The sequence below is a fragment of the Barbus barbus genome, assembly GCF_936440315.1.
Source record: "Barbus barbus genome assembly, chromosome: 42".
In the NCBI taxonomy this organism is placed as follows: domain Eukaryota; kingdom Metazoa; phylum Chordata; class Actinopteri; order Cypriniformes; family Cyprinidae; genus Barbus; species Barbus barbus.
In genome coordinates this window covers 13,726,787-13,754,668 of record NC_136720.1, presented here as the reverse complement: position 1 = coordinate 13,754,668, position 27,882 = coordinate 13,726,787, and the positions used below count along the sequence as shown (strand labels likewise).

General features: G+C 37.9%; 2 protein-coding genes across 4 annotated transcripts in view; one reads left to right on the top strand and one right to left on the bottom strand.

Annotated features, from left to right (window-relative positions):
- The window catches only part of LOC306861421 (ras-related protein Rap-1b), a 53,226-nt gene extending 51,598 nt beyond the window's left edge, over positions 1-1,628 (bottom strand). For both annotated transcript variants that reach the window (XM_079403665.1, XM_079403664.1), the window contains exon 1: positions 1,549-1,628. The gene's annotated coding sequence lies outside the window, so the exon portion shown is untranslated. The remainder of the gene's footprint in view (positions 1-1,548) is intronic.
- An 11,958-nt stretch (positions 1,629-13,586) lies between these two features.
- LOC306861487 (inosine-5'-monophosphate dehydrogenase 1b-like) lies at positions 13,587-27,528 on the top strand. Of its 2 annotated transcripts, XM_079403756.1 has the most exons (16): positions 13,597-13,844; positions 15,738-15,836; positions 15,910-15,984; positions 19,225-19,273; positions 22,493-22,594; positions 22,677-22,751; positions 22,862-23,068; positions 23,814-23,901; positions 24,097-24,296; positions 24,525-24,615; positions 24,703-24,798; positions 25,648-25,791; positions 25,877-26,021; positions 26,231-26,374; positions 26,460-26,543; positions 26,632-27,528. In XM_079403756.1, the coding sequence occupies exons 2-16, from the start codon at positions 15,739-15,741 to the stop codon at positions 26,651-26,653; spliced, it is 1,620 nt and encodes a 539-aa protein (XP_079259882.1). In that variant the 5' UTR covers positions 13,597-13,844; position 15,738; the 3' UTR covers positions 26,654-27,528. The 2 variants fall into 2 exon arrangements, with proteins under 2 accessions (XP_079259883.1, XP_079259882.1); XM_079403757.1 differs by lacking the exon at positions 15,910-15,984 and having other exon boundaries at positions 13,587-13,844.
- Positions 27,529-27,882: the final 354 nt, after the last annotated feature.

The following is a 27,882-nucleotide window of genomic DNA, read 5'->3' as shown; positions in this document are numbered from 1 at the left end:
CACAAATAAAGGTGTATTTACACAATTGCGTAAGTTAAAATAATGCAAAGGTTACAATAATGCTAGGAAATTCTGAATATAGAAATATAATGTGAAATTACAAATATAAACTATGAAAATGTTAATTCATAACATATGCTTAAAATGTGCAGTCACATTAGCTAGTTTTTCAGCAAAATTTCAAAGGCAAAAAAATGTTCATCATCAATAGCATAGCCATTTATGAAGCAGAGCTCACATTGAAGTCACTGTCAAACCAAGCAGTTTTCTGTTGGTGAGTGAGGCCAATTTGTGTGACCAACTTGAACATGTGAAATCTGCATCGGAAACATTTCGCTATTACACAAATCTCCCAATCGTGCAAATTCACATTGAAACGACTAGATTTTGTCCATAAAAATTGCAGACAAATGGTAAATGTGACCGCACCTTAAGGCTGCACTGATGCTGCATTTCATTCCCACAGAAGCAAAGCAGCATCAGATGCAGATACTATGTGCTTAAGGGGAACCTGGCATATTTTAGTAGTTATTTATGTGACATGGCATTTCTACACAGACTCTACAGCAGACACAAAGCCACCTCAGAGCAGGCTGTGTAGAGACACCTTTGGAGAAAGGCTGTTATAATTTGACAAGAGCCCCGTCATTAAAGATCAAGCCATTAAAAATGCATGGAGAAGCAACAGGATCTTCTTTAACAACCTCTTTGAGAGACTTCAGCCTCATATGCCTTCTCAGAGGACACTATTCAAAATGTCACATCCAGCTAGGAGTCTATAAGGGCCACGTGATATTTTCTGGTCAATGAAGTAGAATACAACATTAAAATATATCATTCTTTCCGTAACCCTGAAAAGCAGGAGTGCAAAGTATTCCTACGTGATCTGACAGTCACTCCACCGTGAAAGAAAACCGAGTCTCATTTTCTCCAATTCTTCTTGAATGAACTAGTCATCTCCCTCGACCGAGAAACAGAACAGAACTAGGCGGGGCCGGTAATCAGTCAAATCTAGAAGGAAAGACTGCGTTAGAAGCGCTAAACGTGCCTTTTCTCATAATGCCTGACACTCCTTATCCATCTCTTTACGTAAACCGTGTCGAAAAAATGCAGCTTTGACGGTTAGAATCTGATAATCTGTGCTTCGTTAAACTACTCATTCGTACAACTTTTCCATTTCCGCTATAACTTCCACAGTGCCGTGGGCATGAGACAACAAAAAACGCCATTCTTCAGGCAACACAACGCCGCAAACCTCGCGCGCTTCAACACAAAGTTCCCATCGATCATTCTCGCCATATCACCATAAAGTCTGGTAAATCTAAGGAGTTGAATTGTTTCACTCCAGCTCCGCCATATTCTAGACATCTGAGCTGCTCTTCCGCAAACCCTGTGCCGGTCTGCTTTGCAACATTGTAACATTCCGCCGTTCAGCCGCTACAATGTATCAATCAAACTGTGACATCATAATCCCCTCACAGTTCCCGCGCAATACACGCGCCGTTACGACTGTAATGCCACAGAATCTCGCGCAAATGCGATACTTACAGCAATCCGCTACAGCTCCAGCCAGTCCGTCCGCCTGCGCCAGTGCCTGTGAAAGAGCTGCTCGCCTCTGGGAGGGTGGGTGAGGTTTAGAGTCGAGCATGACGTTACAGCCTCGGTTTCAGCACCGCACGCTCCTGAGTTCTGCCTACAATTGAGCGTAACGGGAAACGGAGAACAAGCGCTGCTAAATTACAGTGTCGATGGATATGTACAGTACCTACAGTACAAGACAGGGAAAGAATGCTGAGGGGGGAAAAAGTACTGTTGTGGTATCATGGTACAGTGATTGATTGTATCGGATGGTAATAGGCTACCATGCTGCTTGCAAATATACCGTGGTGGTATCCCAAGGTACTTCAACAATGGTACATCAAGAAAACACGGTTAATACAAGGATAGCAATAAAACAACAACAACAACATGGTAGTAGTCCCATGGTACTCTTAGTTACTGTTTCTTTACTGATTTTAAACATAATTATTACTCACTTTCCTTTATATTTAAATTATATATAATTATGTAAATATATATATATATATATATATATATCAGTGCTGTCAAATGATTAATCGAATCCAAAATAAGTTTTTGTTTACATAATATATGTGTGCTCTGTATATTTATTGTTTATATAAATACACACTCATGCATGTGAAGTGAAGTGACATACTGCCAAGTATGGTGACCCATACTCGGAATTCGTGCTCTGCATTTAACCCATCCAACGTGCACACACACAGCAGTGAACACACACACACACCGTGAACACACACCCGGAGCAGTGGGCAGCCATTTATGGGTTGTGGGTTATGTTGGGGGTTCGATGCCTTGCTCAAGGGCACCTCAGTCGTGGTATTGAGGGTGGAGAGAGCGCTGGACATTCACTCCCCCCACTTACAATCCCTGCCGGCCCAAGACTCGAACCCGCAACCTTTGGAATACGAGTCCGACTCTCTAACCATTCCCCGTATATATTTAAGAAGAATATGTTATGATTATAGATAAAATATATTTATATATAATATAAATTTATACATGTACATACATGCACATCTAAAGACCCCTCTATCAAGCTCCTGAAGTTTCCAGACGGCACCACACTGATCGGCCTCATTCAGGACGGTGACGAGTCTGCTTACAGACAGGAGGTTAAGAAACTGATCTCCCCCTGCTCTCCCCCCACTCACCATCATGAACAGCATTGTGACTGCAGTGGAGTCATTCAGATTCCTGGGCACCACAATTTCTCAGGACCTGAAGTGGGACAATCACATTGACTCCATTGTGAAAAAGGCCCAGCAGAGATTGTACTTCCTTGAAGCTGAGGAAGTTCAACTTGCCACAGGAGCTGCTGAAACAGTTCTACTCTGCCATCATTGAATTCGTCCTCTGCACTTCAATAACTGTCTGGTTCAGCTCAGCTACCAAATCTGACCTCAGAAGACTACGAAGGGTAGTCCAGACTGCTGAGCGTATCATTGGTTCAACCGTCCCCACTCTCCAAGAACTGTACTTATCCAGAGTGAGCAAAAGGGCTGGTAAAATCACTCATATCCAGCACACTCCCTCTTTGAACTGTTACCGTCTGGTCGACGCTACAGAGCTCTGAGAACCAGAACGACCAGACACAGAAACAGTTTCTTCCCTCAGGCAATCCATCTCATGAACATTTTAACTCTTAACAATAAACATGAAACACACAACACTATCATACTTTTTATTTTTTATTTAACACGCATACTTATTACATTTCAAATTTGCACCTAACATACCTGTACATACTGAATTGTCTATTTAGTATATTGTGTTTGTGCTATTTTGCATATTGTCCTATTTTGCATATTGTCCATTTTGTATATTTGTACATTTTATTTTTTTATTATCTGTGTCCTGTCCTGTCGCTGTCTCTCTGTTGCACTGTGGAGCTACTGTCACTAAAACAAATTCCTCGTATGTGTAAACATACCTGGCAATAAAGCTCATTCTTATTCTGATATTTGCATTTATATATACATCATATATATGTATATGTTACAAAATTAAATAAAACAAAAACTTTTACTTTAGATGTGATTAATCATTTGACAGCACTAATATATATATATATATATATATATATATATGTGTGTGTGTGTGTGTGTGTATATATATATATGTATGTATGTGTAAAATAGTGCTACTACTATGTCCTGGCAGGGTGAGTATTTAAAAATTATTTACAGAAAATGTTATTTTTTTTATCAAATTATGCAACATCAATGGCAATGTTTTCTTTCAGTGAATGCAAGATTTCTAAAATTTACTTGACAATATTTGTATCTGACAGGTTGTCCTGTACTGAATGACAGGGATAAGAAAACATATTCTGTGACAAAGATTATAACTGATTTGAAAGATTTCACCTAAATACAGAAAAATCTATATTTTAACTACTATTTAGTCGGTGTTTCTACATGTTTATGCAATATTTTGACCATGATCATCCAAAAAAAACAAACAAAAAAACACACCAAATTATGTCATACAGAAGAATAGATCCTTCTGCTTCTTTTTGTTAGTGTTTCTACATAGTTATGCGATACTTTAATACTCGTTTGATTGTGACCATCCAAAAACAACCTTAATCACACTGAATTGAGTTGTGGCAATTTTCAACATTTTCCATGGTGCATGCTACATTTCAATGGCATCATTCTAGTCCCAGTATGGCATGAATGGTCTCCTATTCTTCTGAGCAGCAACTCTCATCCGTCAGAGGCTGACTCTGCCTCTCTGGGGGAAAAATCCTCAGCGCCAGTCAAATGGCTCATTGAGAGCAACTAGAAGAAGCCAGGAATGCCAAGTACGCTCTCTGGCATCAGGAATGCAGACCCACTCCTGGCTATGGACTAGCATCCCCTCCCCTCTGCCGGCAGTCATGTGGCCCTGAGCTACATGAGGGCTGAGATGTCTTCTATCGGTGGGGTCCATTGATGAGGATCAGTGACCAGAGTGTGGTTTTGCTGGTCTCACTAAATAGGGCAAGTGAGAGACAAGACAACATTATATGTCGCCTATAATAACAACTAGTTAACATAACATAATAGTTAGCCTATAATAACTACTACATGAAAATTCTAATAATAATGGTAAATTATTGCAAAATTGACTTAATCCAAAAATGGTTTTAGTTATTTGGGTGCAATGTGACGAAACCTACATAATTAGTGTGCAATTCCAGTAAACGCAGAGATATATAGGGAAAAGAGGAACGGGAGCTATATATTTGCATTCAAAACTGTAAAGTACTGTAAAAATTTAGGCAAATGTCAGTATTTAAAATATTTATGCCTCATTTATCAAACATTATGAACATCCAAACTACTTAGCAGATGAAGAAATTAACATGTTGGTAGATAAACATTTTTCAATGCTCAAATCCTTGTTTTTATGCAAATTTAAAATGGATAGAATGAATTTTTACAAAGTGTGATTTAGGAAAACTAACAGGAAAATAATAAATAAGCATAATTGCACCAACACAAGCTGCATGTTTATTGTATAATAAAATTATGTAGTCTTGAGGGTTTTTTTTTTTATACTGAGCTGCTCTATTCGTATTTTGAAGCATGTATTTTATTTTATTTATACTGCACCTTATTCTCAAACGTCAGGGCACAAAGCCAGAAGAGGAAGCCACTGCATGAGTCTGATTGTCAATATGCATGAATAGTTCTGTTCTGTTTTTGTCATATGTATATTGTGTAATTTTCCATCACGTGGGGTGGAGCCAAAGACACATTTCCATGCGAGTAGACAATAAAGATAATCTTTTTCTACTTACAGACCATATTGTTTTACTGCATATGGCTATATTTTAAAGTAATAACACACTAACTGAGCAGTGTTGAGATGACCAGCCGCTTAAGGAGAAACTAATTCTTATAATAGCGTCTAGAGGAACTCCTATCTGTGAGGGTGGGTGGAAACTATTCTTACATCTTCCTGTTAGGATGGATGTTCAAAGTTTCTCTATACCAATTACAAGCTATTAGATTCTTTGTTGTCGTCGTTCAAGTGCTACATACGCAAAATACAGGAGAGCATCATGGAGTGAGAGTATTAACACTGAAGCTTCAGAGAAGTTCATACTCAGTTGTATGTGCATGCATTTCTGTTCAAGTCTTATCCAAGAGACAGCGCTGTTGCTCCATATAGCCTACAGGCACAACTAATATGTAAGTCTATATTATAAATTGGGAAGTTTATAATACCGGGTTAAAGCTGTCTGTTAGCATTCCCATACAGAAGTATATGACCTGCGGTCTTAAAAATTAAGTTTTCATAAGGGGGTTTAAGCGGTTATGCCATAGAAATAATAATTTGGGCACCCCACAGAACCTTTCAGTGAATAATTTTTAAAAGAAACTTTTTTCTTGATGTGTAAACCAACAAATAAACATTTGTTTCACTACAAGGAACCTTTTGAGTAATAGAAAGGTTCCATGGACGTTAAAGGTTTTTCGAGGAACCAGAGTTGCCAAAAAAAGAACCTTTATTTTAAAAAGTGCATGTTGCCATATTTAATTATAAGTGATTATATTTTCTTTATATTATATTTTTCCACTGAAGTTTTGCAGGGTTTTGGGTGATATTAATATTTTTACCAGACTTTTTTCCTTTGGATAGTACCTTAAATGAGCAAATGCACAAATTTGATGCTTATATTACATTTTTATAAATGTACACAACGTCAACAATCTTGGTTGGAGGAGTTATCACAGAAACAAGATCTTCTTATCTCTTCCTGAGGCCATGACTCAGCTTGTGTGAACTAAAAAGTCACTAGGTTAATGGGAACATCCTGACAAAATATGAAATACTAATACTGATGACAAGTCTAACTAAAAGAAAGCTGTATGGATAAAAATCACACTATGTGAGATTCAAGTAAAAGAAAAAGCTGAAAACCATTTCCATTTAAAAAAGAAAAAGAAAAAAAAAAACCTTTCTTCTCTGATGAGAAAATGGGGCTGTGGCTTTTATGGGAAGGCTTGGCTAGATCATATTGCTCAATAACAATCATCTACGTCAAGGTTCTTTTCAAAACTGCCAATGTGCAACTTCAGCTTTGCAAAGACATGTCACTATCTGTGGAAGAATGTCTTGGTAAAGAGGAATGGATTTCCATGGAAAATCTGAGCAAAAACTAACATTTTACCTGATTAACAATCACTCCAACCATACACCAATCTCACTGATGGTTTTTCACCTGGTCAGCTTGTATTGAGAGAAACATAACCCTATAGAAGAGTTTCACCTGCCATCTAGTTTTAAAACAATTATGGTCACAAAACACTCAAACTAAAAGAAAAAAAAAAAAGGACAAAATTGAACAAAAATGTGTTATGAAAAAAAACTTTAGCAAATGTGTAGTGCATAAAGCCAGGCTGCTGCTATAGTGTCATACAGTGCAACTGTATATATTTGTATTCAGTTTAATAAAAGAACAGTGAAGTTTAGTAACAATTTTTGCCTTTCAGACACCCTTTACCAAAAACCCAAACAACTTTTTGCTGCCTATTGCCACAGATTCTTATGCTGAACACAGCATTTTACACAAATGGATGTTAATATTGTGAGCTATTATCTTAATTTAAATAGCATATAAAAGGAACAAACATTACAAAAATATTTTTGACCATAGAGGGATTTCAATATTTTGAGTCCAGCAGTCCAGCATAGCATGTTTGCAGGATTTTTACTTTCAATCTCTCCCGAAGATTTTTTTCTACTCTTGCAGGCTCTTCTTCAAATTTTTTGAAGAAACCAGAACAAAGCAAAACAGAGTTGGCTTCTCATATGCCTGTAGAGTGACTGACCATTATTGATGTTCTTCATGTCGGACTCACAGTAGTGTAATGGAGGAAATAATTCCACAGCAGGCTTGAGTAGGTCAGTAACATTAACACACCGATTGTTTCTCCTATAGTGCAATTAAAGACTCGCCACCGATGGCAGTGGAGAAGATCACCTCGACCCGTTTCGCTTGGTGTTGTTGGCAGCAGCAGCAGTCTTTGGAGACACGGTGGGAAGCTTCTCTGTCCAGCTGTCGTCTGCCCAGTCTGGTCTTTGAGGATACATCAGACCTCCGACAGAATCAACCAGCCCAAACAGAGCCACCAGAAAAGAAAACGCGGTTGCGATGAAACAGATCTTCAGAAAGCCGAGTTCAGGCATGTTTCTCTGCGGATATCAGGACTGCCCTTTATAAAGAACAAAAGCACACACGAGCCACGCTTCCATCAATACCGGAAGTTATTAATAGCCTACATATTGGCTTAAGAATATAATTCTTTATTTTCATTTCACATGTAAACTGGCGTTTTATCAATTTCGCAGGGAGATTTCGTTTGCTGAGTAAGGGAAACTAATACTTTCTTAATGTTGCTTTGAGAAGCAAGATAAAATGCCCCAACTACGACGCAAAATAACTGACAAAACACCCAAGACAAGTTAAAATGTTAGTCTTTCTTACCAAAATGGACGATGGTCTTGCTTGTGTGGGAATGTATTACAGCCGTGTGACAGACTCAGTGCCGCTTTGCCTTTTCATGTCATGACATCACATAAAATCCCTAAATGAACTTATTGGTTGTTCCAGTGAAACAGGATGTTCTTTTCTCTTCTTTGTGAGTCAGCATCAGAAAGTAGCAATGAAGTGCGTGAAGTAAAAGTGACTTAAACGTGTTTGAATTCAATATTAACATTCTTTTACACTGATTTGTAATGTGATATTAACAGTTGGTGACCTTGTTCGCAATTCAAAAGTTTAGCTAATTATTTAAATCGAAGTGTAGGCCTAATGGCCTATGGACAATTGCGATCCACTTCTTAGTTGACGTCTGTTATAGGCCTATGCATGTTTTTATTTATACTGCTTTATATACAGTAAATAAAGCACAAATCTGAACATAAATCTGTTCTACATGTATATTACTAAAGTATATTTTTCTTTAGTCTTATTCAGTTGTTCTTCTGTTATCGTGTCATACATGTATGCATGCATCAAGAGCTCCTTAAAAAAATAATAAAATAAGTTCCTTTTGTATTTTTAGAGAGTCTGATGAAGATGTAAAAATAATCTATGCTGCTCTCTTCTGGTCGACAGAGAGAAATGGATGATATCGAAATTACCATAAATGATCGATAGGGGGAGCAGAAACCAAAAACAAGTACCAAAATTTTTTGGACATGTACAAAGACAACACCTTATACATAACAGTTTATGAGCACGGTGATTGATTCGCTATGCTTATACATTGGTAGTAGGTTTTCGTAAGAGGTGCAATGGACTGCAGGCAGAGTTGGATAAATAATGTATTGTATGAAATCAGAAAAGCTTCGTTCAAGCTGTCATTTTCCTTAAAAAGTCGATCTGAAATCAGCTGCTCACATGACGAGGGTCACACACACAGACGAATTCCTACACTAATGCACTGAATTGCTGCACACACAGGCAGCAGAGGGTCCGGAGAGGACCTGTCTCATGTGCTTGACTGTGTCACACAGTTTAGTGAATGGGACTCCCCACAAAATGTGCATGAGATTCATTGTCATGTAACCAAATGAGAAGAGAGATGTTAGATTCACCAGACAGAATGACAAATGCATTATATATTTTACCCAACTACGCAGATAAATGATTTTTTCTGTCAGGTTTAGCATGTGTGGTTTTGAAGACACCTCAGCTACTGTTTTTCCATACGGTCTAAGAGGATTTCAGCTTAAGCTACGGTCTCCAAGCAGCAACCACCTGTTTTTGCTTAATATGAAATATACAGGAAAAGAAAGCCTTCGGTTCAGTTATAGGGCACAATGCACTTATCAGCAACTCAATGATAATTTGTTTTGACACTTAATCTGTGACCTTGCCATTGTGAGGCATACTTATTAAAAGAGACTTTGCAATCTTGATTGTTTATAAATAACCCCCTAACCCTAAATATTCTGCATGTGCTTATGGACATGAAGGATACTTCAAAATAAGTTGTTAACCAATTGGAGGATTTTTGTTTGGCAGGTAAAAACTAAGCAATATATCATAAGACAGGGGTGGGCTATTTTAACTTGGGTAAGTAACTGCCTCCTAGCAAACACAACGAACACCCAGCAACATTTTCAATGTTTGTTTCATCTGGTTGTTTTTTCCAGTTTGTTTTATATATTTATTTTTGCTTTCATTTGTTTGCCTGTATGGTTTTCTCTGTTTATCTGTTTCTATTTTGTTCTTTTTGATTGTTCATGTCTGTTTTATCTGTTTAGTGTGTTCTGTTTTTACTTGATTAATTCGTTTATCTAGTTTGTTTTGTCTGGCTATTTTATAGTTTGTTTAACCTCATTTGTTTGCTTGGTGGTTTCATCGGCTATTTCTGGTCGTTTCATATGTTTTGAGTTTGTTTTGGTTTGCTTGCTTTATCTTGTTTGTTTTATGCCTTCTATGCTAGCAGCTGTTGACCCCATGCACACATTTATACACAACGTCTGAGGGTGCTTTCACATCTGTAGTTCGGTTCATTTGGTCCGCACCAAAGGCAAAAAAATATACATTGAAGCTATTTTTAGCCGTTTTGGTTCCTCCACACCACACTGGTCCGAACCAGCTGAAACGAACCAAAATGCAGTCACGTGACAACATCCGCTTCACTTGTTGGCTAGATGTGTCTTTGAACGCATTCCCTAAACTGCTTTTCGATTGGTCAGAAAGAGCGTGCGGGAAAATTCCAACGGTGCTCCCGGAAGTAAACAAAGACAGGAGTAAAATGCAGCAGACAGCACACTGCTATTTTCAGGCTCCGCACCTCCTCACAACCCCAAGTTTGTCCGCGACCTGCCATGTTAAACTGCAAACTGTCAACAAACACTTCCTCATCCTATAATGCACAGCGCTGCGCTGACTACGGCAGCTGGTTTAGTCCAAAAATGCGCAGTTCTTTTTGCGGTTGGGTCTGTTTAAGGTCGGATCGCTTTCTCACCACAAACGAACCTCTCCAGGTTCGTTTGAAAGCGTACCGAGACCACCTCTTCAAGGAGGTCTCGGTACGCTTGTTTGGTCCGCTTTTGGTGCGATTGCTGCTTTCTCACCTGCCCAAACGAACCGCACCTAGAGGGAAAACGAACTCTAGTGCGATTCAACCGAACTAATGAGGCAGGTGAGACAGTGAAGTGCCTTTTTTCATCTTAATGGTCCCCAGGTCTAATTCTCCAATCCTCTTTGTGGGAGTGACATGCGCTCTTGACAGAACCACAGCTAAAGCCACAAAGAGAGAGAGCACGAGCGCAAAACACTCCTTTCTATCTCCTCACTGTCCCAGTATGTAACTCCCTCAGGCTTGAACATTCTCTTACTATCTCTAGTTTGTCAATCCCTCGTTCTCAGTCCTCTTATTATACCAGTGCTTTTGCACGCAGGGGGCCAGTGGGATTCAGAGGTGGGAATATCTCCATGGCGACACCTAGGTCTCCATGTGAGCAGGTGCATATGGATCCACAGTTCCTGGGAACTCACTCGCCCTGGCTATATGAGCTCAGTCAAATCAAAGCTCTTCGCTCACCTCGTCAAACACAACCACGGGATCCTGGAGAAATGAAACCTCTTAACTCTGGATTTACAGCTTCACTTTACCCTTCGTAGTCACATTCATTTTCATTCCACTCTGGAATCTGAATCTTGGATCCATAATTGCGCTGTTTTGAACAGGATTCAGAGACCATAATTTGAATTTGCTCAAGACTCAGCCACAAGACTGGCTTGGACTGGTTGGATTTGTTTTGGAAATGAACAGTGCACAGACTATATCCCTAAACAGGACGGAGATGGAGGAGATTCCAGGAGACTTCCAAGAACAGGAGATGAACCACAAGAACAGTGAATGTTCTCCCAACGGCTTCCCAGGGGTTCCTCATCTGCGCGGACATGAGTCTGCAGCCCAGCACCACACAGCAACACGCTTACAAGCAGGTTTTCCAGACAGGTGAGTCGAAGGTCACAGTCACAGAAATGTTATTGGTTCTTGATAATCGAGATTTGAGTATCACATTCTCCTGAGCCCGTTTCTTTTCTTAAATGCATTCAACTTGGAATATAAATCCCCTCTTGTCATGCTATAATTACATGTAGGACTTGTTCTAATCTCTAATCTTCAAGACCATCAAGATTAGGGGTTAAAATAGGTTTGTATAATTGAAGGGCTTAAAATCTGATGCAGGGTCAACAAAAGTTGAGATTTAAAAGAGCTATTCTGGGCATAGCAGATCAGGCTTCTCCAGCTATTCAGTAGTGTGTGAAGTCCTGGCAAAGTCCAAATGGGTCAGAATTACTAAAATAGCTGCCGGTGCAGGAAGATATTCTGACCCACATGTCCACTGACCCACATATGGTGAGGTACATATAACCGCTTCACCTCCCTGTTGTGATGGGAGGAGACAAGGGTCAGGGCTTTTAACGGCTGTTGCCTCTGACACACACACACACACGCTACTATTCTTAGCAAATAGAGCCATGCTTATTGTCTGTACTTCTTTTATACAAACTCACTTGTCTAAAGAAATCCAACAAACCCACATGTACTTCCCATCTCACCCCACTAGTCCAAAAGCTCCCTGGGCAATCATAGGTGCTCACATTACCAATGACTCTGACAATTTTGCCTAGGGTTGTCAGACTTAAAATAAAATATTAAGCCTTTGGTTGCTTTAATGAAAAAGATCATAATTTGAGTTGTTGAATGGCATGCCAACAAATTGAGTACAAATTGCCGTTTTATGGTTGGCTACCCATGTAAATCTATGGAATGCAAATCAAAGCACACCAGACTTGATCACGAGTTGCATTACAGTGCTATAATTGTTCTGTTTTTACAAGGTGCAACATTGCAATGTCTAAACAAATGGAAGAGAATAAGGATAGAGGAAATTAACACAATGGTAGACATTACAAAAACAAACAACAAAAAAAAAAAACATTCAATGGATGGTCGAAGATGCTACTAATTCTATAACATTACAACTGTATTTTTCTTTTTTTGTGCACATTAAAAGAACTCTTTAATCAAAATTAGTTTGGGCAAAGTGCTGGCCAGTCAATGGAGAGGATTTGTAATTTGCTTAAGCAGTGTCATCCTTCAGCAATTGGCATCAGGTAATTGATTATGGCTGACTTTTAAATCTAGCAGTGGTGCTAGACAATTACAAGAGCCGCCATGTGTCCGGTCTCTGGTTATAACATTATGGAATTGGGTCATTGGCTTATTTTGCATTTATTCCAGACTTCATGAGAAAGGACTTTAGAGAATGTTATCCAAAAATTGATGACTTCCTTCCAAACGTTTAAAAAAAAAAATACATTAAAAATGTAATTCATTTGGACAAGGGCTTGAATACAAATTGAAGATAGAGGTTTTAAGTCAGAAATGAGGTGTAACAGATTATAAAAGAAAATTAATAAAAATTCTGATATTCTTACAAAATTAATGTACACTGTAAAAAAAAAAAAAAAAAAAAAAAAAAAGTTGAGCTAACGAAATTAAGGCAACCAGCTTCAGCAGATTTTTGAGTTCTCAACTTGTTATTTTAAGTTTATGCAACAAAAAGTTGAGAATCTCCTACAAAAATAACTTGAGAAAACTCAAAAATCTGCTGAAGCTGGTTGCCTTAATTTTAAGTTGGCTCAACATTTTTTTTTTTTTTTTTACAGTGTAGTTAAAAAGTAATTAGTTGTCAGTGTGACCTAACCAACATTTACATGCAGAACGTTTTGATAATTTACTTAAAGCGTTTTACAGTTTATTATAAATAACGAATGCATCTGAAAATAATGCACATTTTACGCCTATATGAATACAAATATGTCGTTTCCACATACATTTTGAACCATATCAAAGGATTTCACCTTTTTAATGTCTCGGGCACCCTTATTTGACTCTGAGCTCTGACCCATACACATAATGTATAAATATAGAACACACTAAAGTGTCGGCAATGAAAGAGTTAACCATGCCGTCACCACGTGGATGTGGACTGGAGCTGTTGAGGATATGACGCGCGCGCGCTCTGTCTGCCTCGCTTTTTATATTACGCCAGACTCACCACAAAACCCTAATTCAAACGAGACCCTCTGAAGGATCCGAAACCCCGGACAACAGTGTGTATAGATGAACTAACCGGTTTTAGAGAACACATTCTTCTACAGAGAGCGGTAAACTGGGTTTTCCCATCTGACGCGCATCAACTCTCCCACGCGCTCATCTACAGAAAAGGTTTGAATTTATATTTACTCAGGTATCATGTTAAATGTGCTTATTTTAGTAATGTGTTGCAGGAGGAGCACTAACAAAGAAAATCTTCACCAGGTTTGCTTTTGATTTCGATAGAGACCCCGGGTTTCCCTGACTTACATTTGTTAATGTACATAATATAGGTCACCGGGCCAGGTGCGAGTCTGTAGATTAACTCCCTGCATTCAACGAGTGATGCACTTATTTTGAATTCACAAATACAGTATTTCTGTCAGTGCGTGCCAACATGTTAGTTTATTTTTATATCGTGCTTGTAGATTGAATAATGTTAGTAACGTTAGGTCACGGCGCTGAGAGTTACATTATTGCAGCACCAGGACGTGTGTAACGTGGGTTTTGGTTATCAATTGACTCCTAAAACCTAAACGCCTGGTTCCCAGTAATCCACGCGTCGCGACATGTGGTTTGACTCGGACAGAATCTACGTGGCTTCCTGTTAACGCCAGACTTCTGAATGGGCTTTTTACTAAAATAAAACAGATGAGAAATGCATTTCCCGAAATAAATACCATTTCCTCCAAAGCAGTAAAAAGAAAAGTGCTAAGACTTCAAATTACGTTTAGATTTACATTAATACGTAGAGACCGACATTTGGCTGATTTACATCCGCATTGAGCAGATTTAAAAACAACTGCATATCAGCTGATACTCGGTCACTTATATTATCGACCTCAGCCAAAGTCAATAAAAACAGTGGCAATGCCACTGGTACAGATCTAAAAACGGCCACATTAAAATTAAATATCTGCAATTTTAACATTTTTGGCATCAGCAAGACCCCGTAAAACAATGACAACCTCATTGGCACTGACACAGAGTCCATAAAACAGACACATCACAATCAAATAGAATGGCCAGATGTAAGCAGACATCTATTAAAATCTAATTAATATTCTATTAAAAACAGTTCCAAAAATCTACCAATAACGTAGTCCAGGATTTCCAGACGTGCTTCTTGAAAAGTTCACCTCCAACACTTTTCTGGAGGTTTGTAGAAATTTCAAACATCTTGATTGATTAGTGAGTTCAGCTGTGTTTGTTTAGGTTTGGAGCTGGCCCTCCTGTGGCATGATTGGACACCATTGGCCGAGTAATCAATGGATAATTTTATTTTTAGCAAATTTTGAATAAATATTGTGTAAAAGACACTTAATTTCCTGTTGCCCTCCCTGCTCTCAGATAATTTATTTTGAGTAACAACTAATATTGTTTGTTTTTATTATCTGGTTGGTGGAGCTTTCTTTGCAGAATCATGGGTAATGTAGTTTTCACCCAGGAAAACTACAACTACACAGCTCTGTTAAAACATCACTATTATTATAATAATAATAATAATAATAAGGGTTACACTTTATTTTAAGGTGTCCTTGGTATAGTGTAATTATACATTTAAGTACTGAGTAATATTAAGTAACTACATGTACTTCCTATATGGTTAGGTTTAGGTTTAGGATTAGGGTTTGGCTTAGGGTTACTCGCATGCAATTGTGCATAATTAATTGTTATTGTATTATTAAGAACATGTAACAAGGACACCTTAAAATAAAGTGTTACCAAAATAAGTTGAAATAATGCAAACTGGTGGCTTCAACAAAAGCATATACCATTGATTAATAACTTTGCAGCTCATAGTAGGTATTCCTTTAAGTGATGAAATGAAAATGAATGGGATTTTTATATCTAGTGGATGTTCAGAAAAGATGAGAAATTAAAATTGAAATTCTATTTAGACTATAAACAGAATTCCAATATAAACACAGAGATAGTTGGACTTTGCTCGAAAGCAAAGTTGCAGATTAGCTCTGACGAGAACTGTGCTATTTACAGGTTGTGTTTGTGTATTTCTCTTTCCAGTATGGCAGACTATCTAATAAGTGGAGGAACGGGCTATATCCCTGATGACGGACTGTCTGCCCAGCAGCTCTTTTCAGTAGGAGATGGTCTCACCTATAAGTAAGTGCTTTTCATTAGGTTCCTCTCCCTGCAGTGATACTCTGTGTGTATGTAATGGGCATCCACATTACAGATCAGAACAGCAGTCTGTCCGAGACGGACTCACGGCGGAAGAGCTTTGCTCTATGGGGGACGGTATGACTTACAAGTGAGTAATATGGTCCTTTATTTAAGACCTCGTCCTCTAGTGAGCTCAATAAGAGACACAAACGTTCCAGCTGTTTACAGTCTGGATGGTCTATGTAGGGTCCTTGCTGTTGGGAGACAATCAAAAGATTCTGCTTTCAATCGCTGGCAGGGGGGAATTCAATCGTAATCTATGCCACTTGTCATATTAGCTTGGTTGAGCCAGGATATATAATTATGTATATGTAATAATTTGCATGACTGATTTATATAAGCTCAGATCAAAGGGGTTTCGTAAAGGGATAGTTTAGTAAAAAATTAAAATTGTCAGCATTTACTCTCCCTCTTGTTGTCCTAAACGAGTTTGGCTTTCTTTTTTTTGGAACACAACAGAAGGTATTTTGAAGAACGTTGGGAGTTTGAACAACAATGAACCCCACTGACTTTCACTTTACAGCCACCAAAGAAAGTCATACAGGTTTGTAATGACATGAGGGAGAGTAAATGTTGACAGTTAAGTGTGTCATGTTTGACAATGCACATGTATGTATTCATTCTGTTTACCCATAATGCATTGTATTGGTAGAATGTAAGGCGTCAAACTTATGTTCTGATGGGTGACATTAGGACATAGTGAGTTCATGAACAGTCTCTCCTTTAAGATTAAGATTACAAAGGGAAAGGTCCAGCTGTATAACTGTCTTATCTGTAATGAAAAGCGTGTAGGGATGCATTGTGGGCCGCATGACTATCCTCACACTGGCGTCATGTGAGGAGGAGGGGGGGGGGGGGTCCTTCTACACACCCACATACAACTCAAACAGAGATAGAGAAAATACTTATGTCTGAAACCTTCCATAAATCTGACACGAGTGTATGTTGAATTGATTTGTGTAATGCACACGCAAAAGTGTATCTGAACAGTTTTTCTTTGTATGGCATATGACACATATGTTGTCCTGATGTGAGATGTCTCACCCCTTTGCTACTTTGCAGGCTTGCTGTATGCTTTTTTTTGAAAGATTATTTTATCAGAGAGATAAAAGAAATTTCTCTGTCTCCATAAATATTCAAGCAAATTCCTCTATTTATAACATTAGCTGACTCAGAGGCCATGTCAGTGTTTTTTGCTATTTTAAAATGCACTTAATCTGGAATTTATCCGTTTATTCAAACTACATTAAAATGTTGCAACAGGCACCATTTTGATCTATATCACATCTGATTTAAAAACCGATTTCACACCTTTTAGGATACTTTATGAATCAACCCCTCTTACAAGCTAAAAACCTTACATCTCCACCCACTGGCTAACATGTCTGCCTCCTATTGTTCATTGAATCTTGCTGAAGAATCCAATCAATCGAATTTAAATTGCAAAACTTAAATTCTTGTAGGCGTTTTTTAGTCTGTGAAATAAAATGTTTGTTTGTTGAGTTACCCTGTAGCTTGGTTTTTTCCAAACAGTGAATGAATCTAAGTCTAATGAATCTTCTCTTAAACTGAAACCGTAACTGGATTACGGAACCGCTTCAGTCAGAGCAACTGCTCATTGAAAACATATAGCTGAACAATTAGGATGCAGTTTAAAATTCAATTGAAAACAACATTTGTAAATCACCATGTTACCTGGATTTGTTCAGAGCTGGTTGGGAAAAAGCTGTAGTCAGCGAATCTGTGGTGATATTTGACACTGTGTTCGTCTGCATATTTGGAGGTAGTCTGGGTTTCAGTCTGTACTGTCTTTGAGTCTACTGAAGTTTACAGTCTGAGTCATCTAAAAATGAGACTTGTTGTTCCACCAGAGAGACTGTAGAGCTGAAAGTCAGCAGTGAGTTCATTAACTGATTACTGTAGATGCTAATATGTACATTTAAGACATTTAGGTACGTAAGCACAGAAAGTAACAAAGCAACACTACTTAATTACAACCATTCAGAACATATCTGATGGTTAGTATGAAGTTATGCGGAGCAGGATTCTGAACCAATCAGATTTCATTGTGGGCAGGGCCATCACAGTCACTCCCTGGAAAAAAAAATGTCCATTCATCGTGGCTTGTTGGGACAAATAATCTGATTTACATGGATAAGAGCTTTTATTGCTTTATGCCACTTCACTTTTAGGAGTATGTGGTGTAACAAGTACAACTATTGCTCCCTGCAATATTCCTCCCAGTCAAAACAATTCTTGAATTTGACCTAAAAATCTAGACTCTAGCACATTTAATCAGGACAACTATCTGTTTTTCCCTCATTTATTTGGGCTTTTTCTGATTTTTTTTACACCCAGTGTTGTTGATGTTTAGGGGGTGTGTGGTCAGCTGATGTGGGCGCAGAGGAACCCCGCCCTGTTCCAGCAGACACAAACTCCTTATTTAGCCCACCACACAAGGAGAAAATATGTTTGTCCTTCAAGTTGGCTCTGTCTCTCCCTTTATTTTTACGTATACATAACCTATTCAGAATCCATCTAATTTTCTCCCTTCCCCCTGGGTTTTGGCACTCATCTGCCAAGCAGTTGCCTTTCATCTGCATGAGGAGCTTTTTTTCCTCTCGTTCTTGCTGGTATTTATCCGGTCAAGGAAGTCGGCAGGATTTATATAGCACGTATCGGTGGATTTCAGTAGGCCGTTGAAGGTTTGTTTCATGTATATGAAAACATGTCAGAATGTGACTGGGCCTCAGACGTTCCTCAAGCTCACCTCAAAAACCACACTTATTTTAGAGCTCCTCGTGATTTAAGGTAAATCCAGCAGTCAGCATCAGGTTTTCATTATGCTTGAATGTTTATCTGAAGCATAGCTACCGCCTTCTCTCCCAAATATGGAAGTTTTGCAACATTTTGCTCATGTCGTTGCATCTTTGTATCTATTTAAATGCTAAAAATGGGCAAAATTAACCTTAAGTAGTAATCTTTTTATTTTTTGTAATTAAATATAGTACTTTTATGTAGTACTTAGTATTAGTGCATAGTACTTTGAACTACTTACAATATTATTGTTTATAATAATAATAAGAAATCTTGCGCAGTAAATCAGCATATTAGAATGATTTCTGAAGGATCATGTGACTGGTGTAATGATGCTGAAAATTCAGCTTTTCTTTCACGGGAATAAAATACATTTTAAAATGGGAACATTTAAAAAAAAAATGTTACAGACAACAAACTTTTGAACGGTAGTGTTTGTTTCTCTTGCAGGAGAATATATATGATTTGATTCTTGGTCAATGATTGTTTTCTCTCTGTCTCTCATTTGCAGTGACTTCCTGATCTTGCCTGGCTTCATTGACTTCACCTCAGATGAAGTGGTGAGTCGTCTGCCTTGTATCCTCCACACTTTCATTCACTCATTCGGTTTTTCACAATGACATGTTGGTTTAAACAACCCGTCTGTTTTTTCTGCACTCACTATTTTTAGCTAAATGGCTGTCTCCTTTGTTTCATTGCTCACGGGCTTTCTTCATCATCACAACACATCTTCTCTAGATTTTCTTTTAATAGAAAAGGCAAAAATTGCTTTTTGTTTTGTACTACTGTTCCACAAAATAAAACTTAATAAACAGTTGTTAACAAAAAAAAGAAAAGGCAAAAATCATTGATATGTTTTACTATTTTATTTTCTTTAATAATGTAACTTAATATAAAAAGTGCCTTTTTAATTCCATAAAATATCTGTACTACCATTACAAAAGTTATTGTCCAACAATTAAAATAATTAAACACTGTTTTTTGCATCTTACCACAGGGATTTTCCTTAATTGTGAAAAGTAGCACTTCAATTTTTGTGACCTTATTTGACTTCTGTAATACTTAATTCAGCAGTTTTATATTTGCATCAAATTACCCGTAAACCAGCTGCTTTTTCTCCCCTTAATTTGAATTGTGTTCTATTTTGTGAACAATGCCCACAATCCACTTGCACACATTTTAAAAAACTATGAACATTCTGCTCTTATCTTTTGTTTTCTTTTTTTCGTTTTATTGCCTTTGGCACACAGTAGGGCTTTAAAATCCTTGTATTGAGTATAATATTGAGTTAAATAAGGTCGAAGCTCAAAACAACTGCGAGTGTGACCAGTATTGAAACTGAAACTCCCGTTTGGGTTTGTGTAGGCTGGTTTAATAACAGCTTTAATGTCTGTGTCTGACTTTTCTCTGAGACTTCACGAACTGGCTTTCACTGAACCTTAGATTTGGGAAATTTCCCAATATGGTGTCTGTTTTCCCAAGAGGCCGCTCTTTCCCACTGGTGTGAATGCAAAAGCATATTTTGGGAACTTAGGCTGTCGGTACCGACCAGATGAAGGTTGTGAAGGAATGTTTGTGAGCTCATCTGTGTTAGAGGAATGCTTCTCAGTGCTGGTGTACAAATGAAGGTCACGGCCTTCACTGTCACCCTCTCCTAACCACTTCCACCCACCCATTTTTTTTATTTTGATTTACATGCAGTTTTATACCCACACGTGCAGGCTTATATGTGGAATTCTTTGAATTCGTTCCAGTTCTTTGACCTTATCGTTTAAAAGTTTGGGGTTTGTAAGTCTTTTTCAGTGTATCTGAAGGAAGTCTCTTCTCTTATGCTTAACAAGGATGCAATTTATTTCTGTGATGGCACGCTGAATTTTCAGCAGCCAGTACTCCAGTTTTCAGTGTCACTTGATCCTTCAGATAATTTTAACTTTAATAATTGACTTTAATGAGCTGATTTGCTGTTCAATAAACTTTCTTATTATTAAGTGAACTAACATTCAGCCAATCACAAGGTGAATCATCTCTTGGGCGGTTGCTCTCGCGAGTCGCGATTTCTTTCATTCATTCACTTCTTTGTTCTTTGGCGGTCTGAAGTAAAATGCACCCCAGAAAAAAGTACAGGAGGATTACGTCCTTATTTCAAACACAGACTGTAAGTATGTTTTATGTTGCGATGACACGAATCACGCGATCAGATTTCCATGTTATGATTTACCCTACTGTGACGTCCCGTCTACACTGGATGCGAGCGATGCGATCATGCGACGTGACAAAAGACCCTTTAAGAACCTTGTCACGTCGCAATGGATCCAGTGTGTGCTAAATGTGACCTTGGACCACAAAACCAGTCTTTAGTAGCACAGGTATATTTGTAGCAATAGCCAACAATACATTGTATGGGTCAAAATTGATTTTTTGCCAAAAATATTAAGTAAAGATCATGTTCCATGAAGATATTTAGTAAATTTCCTACTGTAAATATATCAAAACTTAATTTTTGATTAGTAATATGCATTGCTAAGAACTTAATTTGGATAACTTTTAAGGTGATTTTCTCAGTATTTAGATTTTGTTTTTTAGATTCCAGATATTCAAATAGTTGTGTCTTGACCAAATATCGTCCTATCCTAACAATACCATACATCAATGGAAAGCTTATTTATTCAGCTTTCAGATGATATATAAATCTCAATTAAAAAAAAAAAAAAGAAATCCTTATGACTGGTGGTTATGAATGATGGTTTTGTGGTCCAGGGTCACAAATGCTCTCCTACTTGTCGCTTTGAATGAAAGCGTCTGCTAAATGAGACATAACCGATTATTGGGTTCTGCTGTCTTTTGTCGCGGCGTGCTGCTCGCTTCCGGAGTAGAATTAATTCTTTCCCAATATAGCAAATTTGTATTGCACCAAAAACTTATCTTATACTTCATCATATTTTAGTAAAACTCCCATTGGTATTCTATTTAGAATTTATTATATGGACATGAACTTACTTTGCACATTTAAGTACATAATTTGTTAGAGGGTCACATGACCTGAAAGCTGCCCCCCCCCCACACACACTTTTAAAATGGCTGCTACGCCCCAGTTCCTGCGGGTTTCAGCCAAAATAAAATCTAAGAAAAAGCAACAACTCCATCAGCATTCATAGATTTAGTATTGTAATTTTACTGTTGTTCTGTAAAATAAAAAAAATTAAAAACACAATAATAATGATAATAATAATGACCCTACAACAGCTCTATACATTTATTATAACATTCACACATAGCGTTCAGATTGGGATCTATAATATATTCTAATGTTTTAAAATAAGTTTTTTCTGCTCCGCAAGGCTGCGTTTATTTATACAGTAAAAAAATACATGCCTGATTCAAGAAGGGGGTCTCAAAAATGGCCAAAAAATATTAAATTGTGTTGCTTTGGTATAATAATAATCTATAATCTGATAGAATGTAAATAATAATCTGATAGAATGTTAAAAAAAAGTGTTATTTTTTTTTTATTTATTTTTTTTGAAAAGCAAAACAATGTGTTCGCTATTCGGCCTTTGGCCTTCGGCCCAGTGTTTCATTTTGTTCGGCTTCACCAAGAATTTTCATTTAGGTGCATCCTTAATAGGTGCAGCAGTTATTGATTCTCTTCCACCTCTATTGGCCAGATAAGGAATTACATAGTCAAAATACACTCACTTTAGTCCTGATGTTAAGCAAGAGCTCATAATTGTTTTATTAACAGAAATCATTTTAAATCATTTCTATGATATTTTATGTAGGACCTGACCTCAGCATTGACCAAGAAAATCACACTGAAGACCCCACTCATCTCCTCTCCTATGGATACTGTTACCGAATCCTCAATGGCCATTGCCATGGCAGTGAGTACCTCTTAAATCCTTTTTTTGATTAGACTGAACATCTGTCAATAATTAATATGAATTTTTCTGGCTTGTTGCTCAGTTGATGGGAGGAATTGGCATCATTCACCATAATTGCACACCAGAGTTTCAGGCCAACGAGGTGCGCAAAGTGAAGGTAAGACTGCATCACCCTTCATAAATGTTTAATGTAAGGTCTTCTGTGAGTGTGTGTGTGTTTGTACCTGTTAATATTTGATGTCAAGGTCTCTGTGTATGTGCCTGCAGAGGTTTGAACAGGGTTTCATCACTGATCCAGTGGTCCTGAGTCCTCGTCACACTGTAGGTGATGTACTTGAAGCAAAAGTTCGACATGGATTCTCTGGAATCCCCATAACTGAGACGGGCAAGATGGGCAGCAAACTGGTCGGCATCGTCACGTCACGGGACATTGATTTCCTCTCTGAGAAAGATCATAACAAACCTCTAGAGGAGGTAAGACTGCCTGTGTGATCTTGAGTATCTTAACTATTGTTCAGAAGTTTGTGGTCAGTAACGTTTTGAAAGTCCTCTTTGGTCTTATGATTATAAAAAAAATATTGTTTAAATTAGTTCTGTCAAACGATTAATCGTGATTAATCGCATCCAAAAGAAATGTTTTTGTTTACATAATAAATGTGTTTGTACTGTGTATATTTATTATGCATATATAAATACACACAAAATGTTTATATATTAAATATATTTATATATAATATAAATTAAATGTAAATAAATGTAAACATTTTCAAAATATATACAAGTGTGTATTTATATATATACATAATAAATATACACAGTACACACACATATATTATGAAAACAAAAACTTTTATTTTGAATGCAATTAGTCGCGATTAATTGTTTGACAGCACTAATTTAAATGTCATTTATTCCTGTAGTGGTAAAGATGAATTCAGCAGTCATTACTCCAGTCTTCAGTTGTCACATGATCCTTTAGAAATCATTCTAATTTTCTGCTCAAAAAAGTCTTATTAATGTTGAAAATATTTTTTTAAATAGTGATTTGAAATGGAAATCTTTTACATTATTACATAATGTTTACATAATGTATATTTACACTATTAAATACAGTCCCTTTTGATCAATTTAATTCATCCTAGCTGGATGAAGAAAAAAAAACACTTTAGTGCTTGGCGTGCTGTACCCTTATGGCTGTTCATCTGTAATTGTTTCCCAGGCCATGACTAAAAGAGAGGATCTTGTAGTCGCTCCTGCTGGTGTTACACTAAAAGAAGCCAATGACATCCTGCAACGCAGCAAAAAAGGTGAGAACACCAAAACGCAGACTACAGTCATCAGGTCTAATTTTACAATCACAGCCATTCTAACTTAATATCAAATTCTTTTAGTTTGTAGTACTTTCAGCACTTCAGACCCCTTTCACCCACAGGAAACAATATAAAATACAGTGTTTAACAATTTGAAAAGGTCTCAATGAGTTATACTTATTTACTCGACAGGTAAACTGCCCATCGTGAATGACAAGGATGAACTGGTGGCCATAATAGCCCGCACAGACCTGAAGAAGAACAGGGACTATCCTCTGGCCTCCAAAGACTCCCGCAAACAGCTGCTGTGTGGCGCTGCCATCGGCACCCGTGAAGACGATAAATACCGTCTGGACCTGCTCATGCAGTCTGGGGTGGATGTAGTGGTTTTGGTAGGTCAAAGACACTGCGGTTGTTCTAAAGGAAATGTCAGTCTTTCAGTCATTGGTTTTGAAAACTGAAACGAAAACAGATGCTGCCTGTTGCTTGAGGGAGCTTATCTCCAAGATCAGTTTCATGTAGGCCTATATTCAAAACTGTTCTGGTGTTTCTACTAAAGGTGAAGTGTGAGGTAAGTCCCACTAGCATCACCAATACTGAGGTTTATATTTGTTTTTCAGGATTCGTCACAAGGCAATTCCGTATACCAGATTAATATGATCCATTACATTAAGCAGAAGTACCCAGATCTGCAGGTTGTGGGAGGGAATGGTAAATATGGATTGAAATACTATCATGAGCAAATACTTCAGTTGCTCACTCTTGTTCTCCAACCTCAGTCTCTGTCTCTCTCTGTAGTGGTTACAGCTGCTCAGACGAAGAACCTGATCGATGCAGGGGTGGATGCATTGAGAGTGGGAATGGGCTGTGGTTCTATCTGCATCACACAGGAAGGTTGGGACCCAATCTCACACACATGCAATCAACAAAGTATCCATATATTACCAGGGATGCAAACTGGCAAACCCTCAGGGTGTTATGAGAGCATAAGTTTTAAAATATCAGGTTTAAAATGAGGATTTACAGTCGATTTGATCATAAGGATATAAAAGAAATCACCCTAGACACAGTTGTTATTTTTAAATGGTCATCATCTTTATTATTATTCTTAATGTTATTTTTTTAATAGTATTTTTTTTATTACACAAATATTACAAAAATAATAATACTATTTTATTATACAAGTAATATCAATATCAATAATAATAATGTAACGTTATTTAATAATAATTTTACTGAACAGAAGTAAAATTGCAATTCTAATATTCATGTTGTTGTTTTTTTTTGCTTTCAAACATTAACAGCAGGGAGATCTTATAGAGTCTCATTTGTTGACCACAGATTTCTAAACGATTCTCATTATAAATTTGAGAAGATGGTTGGGGCGTTGCATTTTCAAATGCGCAATATGAGAGACCAAATCTCTCAGCGCTTGCAGAAATGTAATTCATGTGGCGCTGCATTTACTGCGAACCGAGCCACTGAAAACATGGAATTTATGAGCTGCTTGCATGTAAATGAACACCGTGTCATGCTTCAAGCACCCATCGTATCTACACAAATGAACTATTTTGGTTTCAAAATGGTGATTGTTTTTTTTTTTTGCCAAAAGGTGGCAAGTTTGCATCCCTGTATTTCACAACACAGTATACAGTTATGTACTCACTGTTATATGTTGCACTATTCCTTTCACGCGTTAACCAATCATAAAGCCTGATGTGTGCTCATTTCTGATCCCTGTAGTCATGGCATGTGGACGGCCTCAGGGCACCTCCGTGTACAAGGTGGCAGAGTACGCTCGGAGGTTTGGGGTACCAGTCATCGCGGATGGGGGCATCCAGACGGTCGGCCACGTGGTAAAGGCAATGTCTCTGGGGGCATCGACAGGTGATTGTTGTTGTAGTGCACTTGTAACAATTTAAGAAATGAAATTAATGTCTGTTTACATGAAACTAGTGCTTTCTGTCTGCAGTTATGATGGGATCTCTGCTGGCCGCCACCACAGAAGCTCCAGGCGAGTATTTCTTTTCTGATGGTGTGCGACTGAAGAAATACAGAGGCATGGGCTCACTAGATGCCATGGAGAAAAATGCCAGCAGCCAGAAACGATACTTCAGGTACACAATAGTTTGTGTTTATGTACTACACAGATATATTATTCAGCAGTTGGAAGCCAATTGCTATGTTCAGAAGTAAATTCTTACTGAATAGTTAAGAACGCATACACTGTATTCTTTAAGAATAGTATGTGACCCAGTATGCAGTATATAATGATATATTATCATCACACGACCTCATTTTCTTCGCTAATTGGCTCTCTTGGCAGCGAGGGCGATATGGTGAAGGTGGCTCAGGGAGTGTCGGGCTCAGTGCAGGACAAAGGCTCTATCCATAAATTTGTCCCATACCTCATCGCTGGAATCCAACACGGCTGCCAAGACATTGGTGCAAAAAGCCTCTCTGTGCTTCGGTAAGTATGTGTCGGTGTTTTATTGCACATTTGGTTTGTTTAAACACTATTAAAAGTCCTACACTGTTTTTGTGTGCGCATTCAGGTCCATGATGTATTCCGGAGAGCTGAAGTTCGAGAAGCGGACCATGTCTGCTCAGGTGGAGGGTGGCGTACATGGACTTCACTCGTGAGTCACTAGAGGGCGCCAGTGCTCAACACTGCCTAGAGTGAGGATGGGTTTCACTATCTGAAACTATTGTCTTTTGTCTCCACAGTTATGAAAAACGTCTTTACTAATGGAACGGGCAGAACATGGATGGGGAAACAGCGACCAAACACCTCAGACAAATCTTAGAACTTATCCCACCCTGCCCGAACCTGTTCTCTGCTCTTCACCGTTCCTCTGGCATAACCACCACAGTGAGATATGGAGAAGTATTAAATGAGTTTGAGAGCAGGACCGCAAACTAATTCAGTCCCCCAAAACATGGCAGTTGCACTTAAGGGAGCATCAGGGTTACCAAAAAGCTGCTTGTTTGTGTGTTTTTGCAGCTGTGTTTATGAGCAGACTGGCAGAAACAAGATGGCATTTGCAGCGAATATTCTTGAAAGCCTTTTTTTCCTCCCAAACTGATTCTTGCAACCATGTTTTTGTCTTTCACCTGCAAAATGATAGCTGCCTTCAAACCAAGTTCTCTATACTTGAGGCAATCTTTTCTGTAGATTTGTAACTACTGAAGATGCTATGAGATATATTTTTATTTTAGAAGGCAGAGGTACATTGCAAATTAATGTAAATTTTGTGATAGTTAAATGTCTATTGTATTATCGGTGGGTCAGTTTTTTTTTTTTTTTTTTTTTTTTTTTCAACGTCCACCATCCCGCATCCTCTAACTGTGGGTACAATTCATACTGAAAATAATTACTGATATACGTAGTTGCTCTGAGTGTCATGCTAATGTGTCTTGATTGTATTTTTGACCAAAAAGCTGGAACTTATACTGAAGGGTTTGATGATTATCAAGGTCAATTATGGCTGACTTTTAATACAGTCTTTGAGGAATTTTATAGAAGAATAATAATTATGGGATTTGGGTTAATGCAGTTGCGACTCTGTGTGCTGTACAGGTATGAAGAGTTTTCATTTGCATGCTGCAGTGTTCTTTTTTTTTTTTATATATATTATTTACATAACTGCCAAGTGCATTTTTTTTGTTAACTTGACTATTTAATCCTCTATAAAAGCCAAATAAATGCTGTGAGTATCCTGGTCTTCTCTCAGGATATGTTTGTCCATCTAAATGTCCCCTACAGCTTTGCGTGTTGGGTGGACCAGTGACATGCCTTGAATTGTGTAATAAATGAAGGACACATCAGTCTTAACCCAAAACATGCCACTAATGCTTGCCAGAGCCTGTGGCTTCATATATCTATCACTGCCAAATGAAGCATGTCAACCTTATGAATTTAAATAAGTGTTTTTGTAATACATTTTCAGTACTATTTGTTTAGCTTTTCAAAGTTTC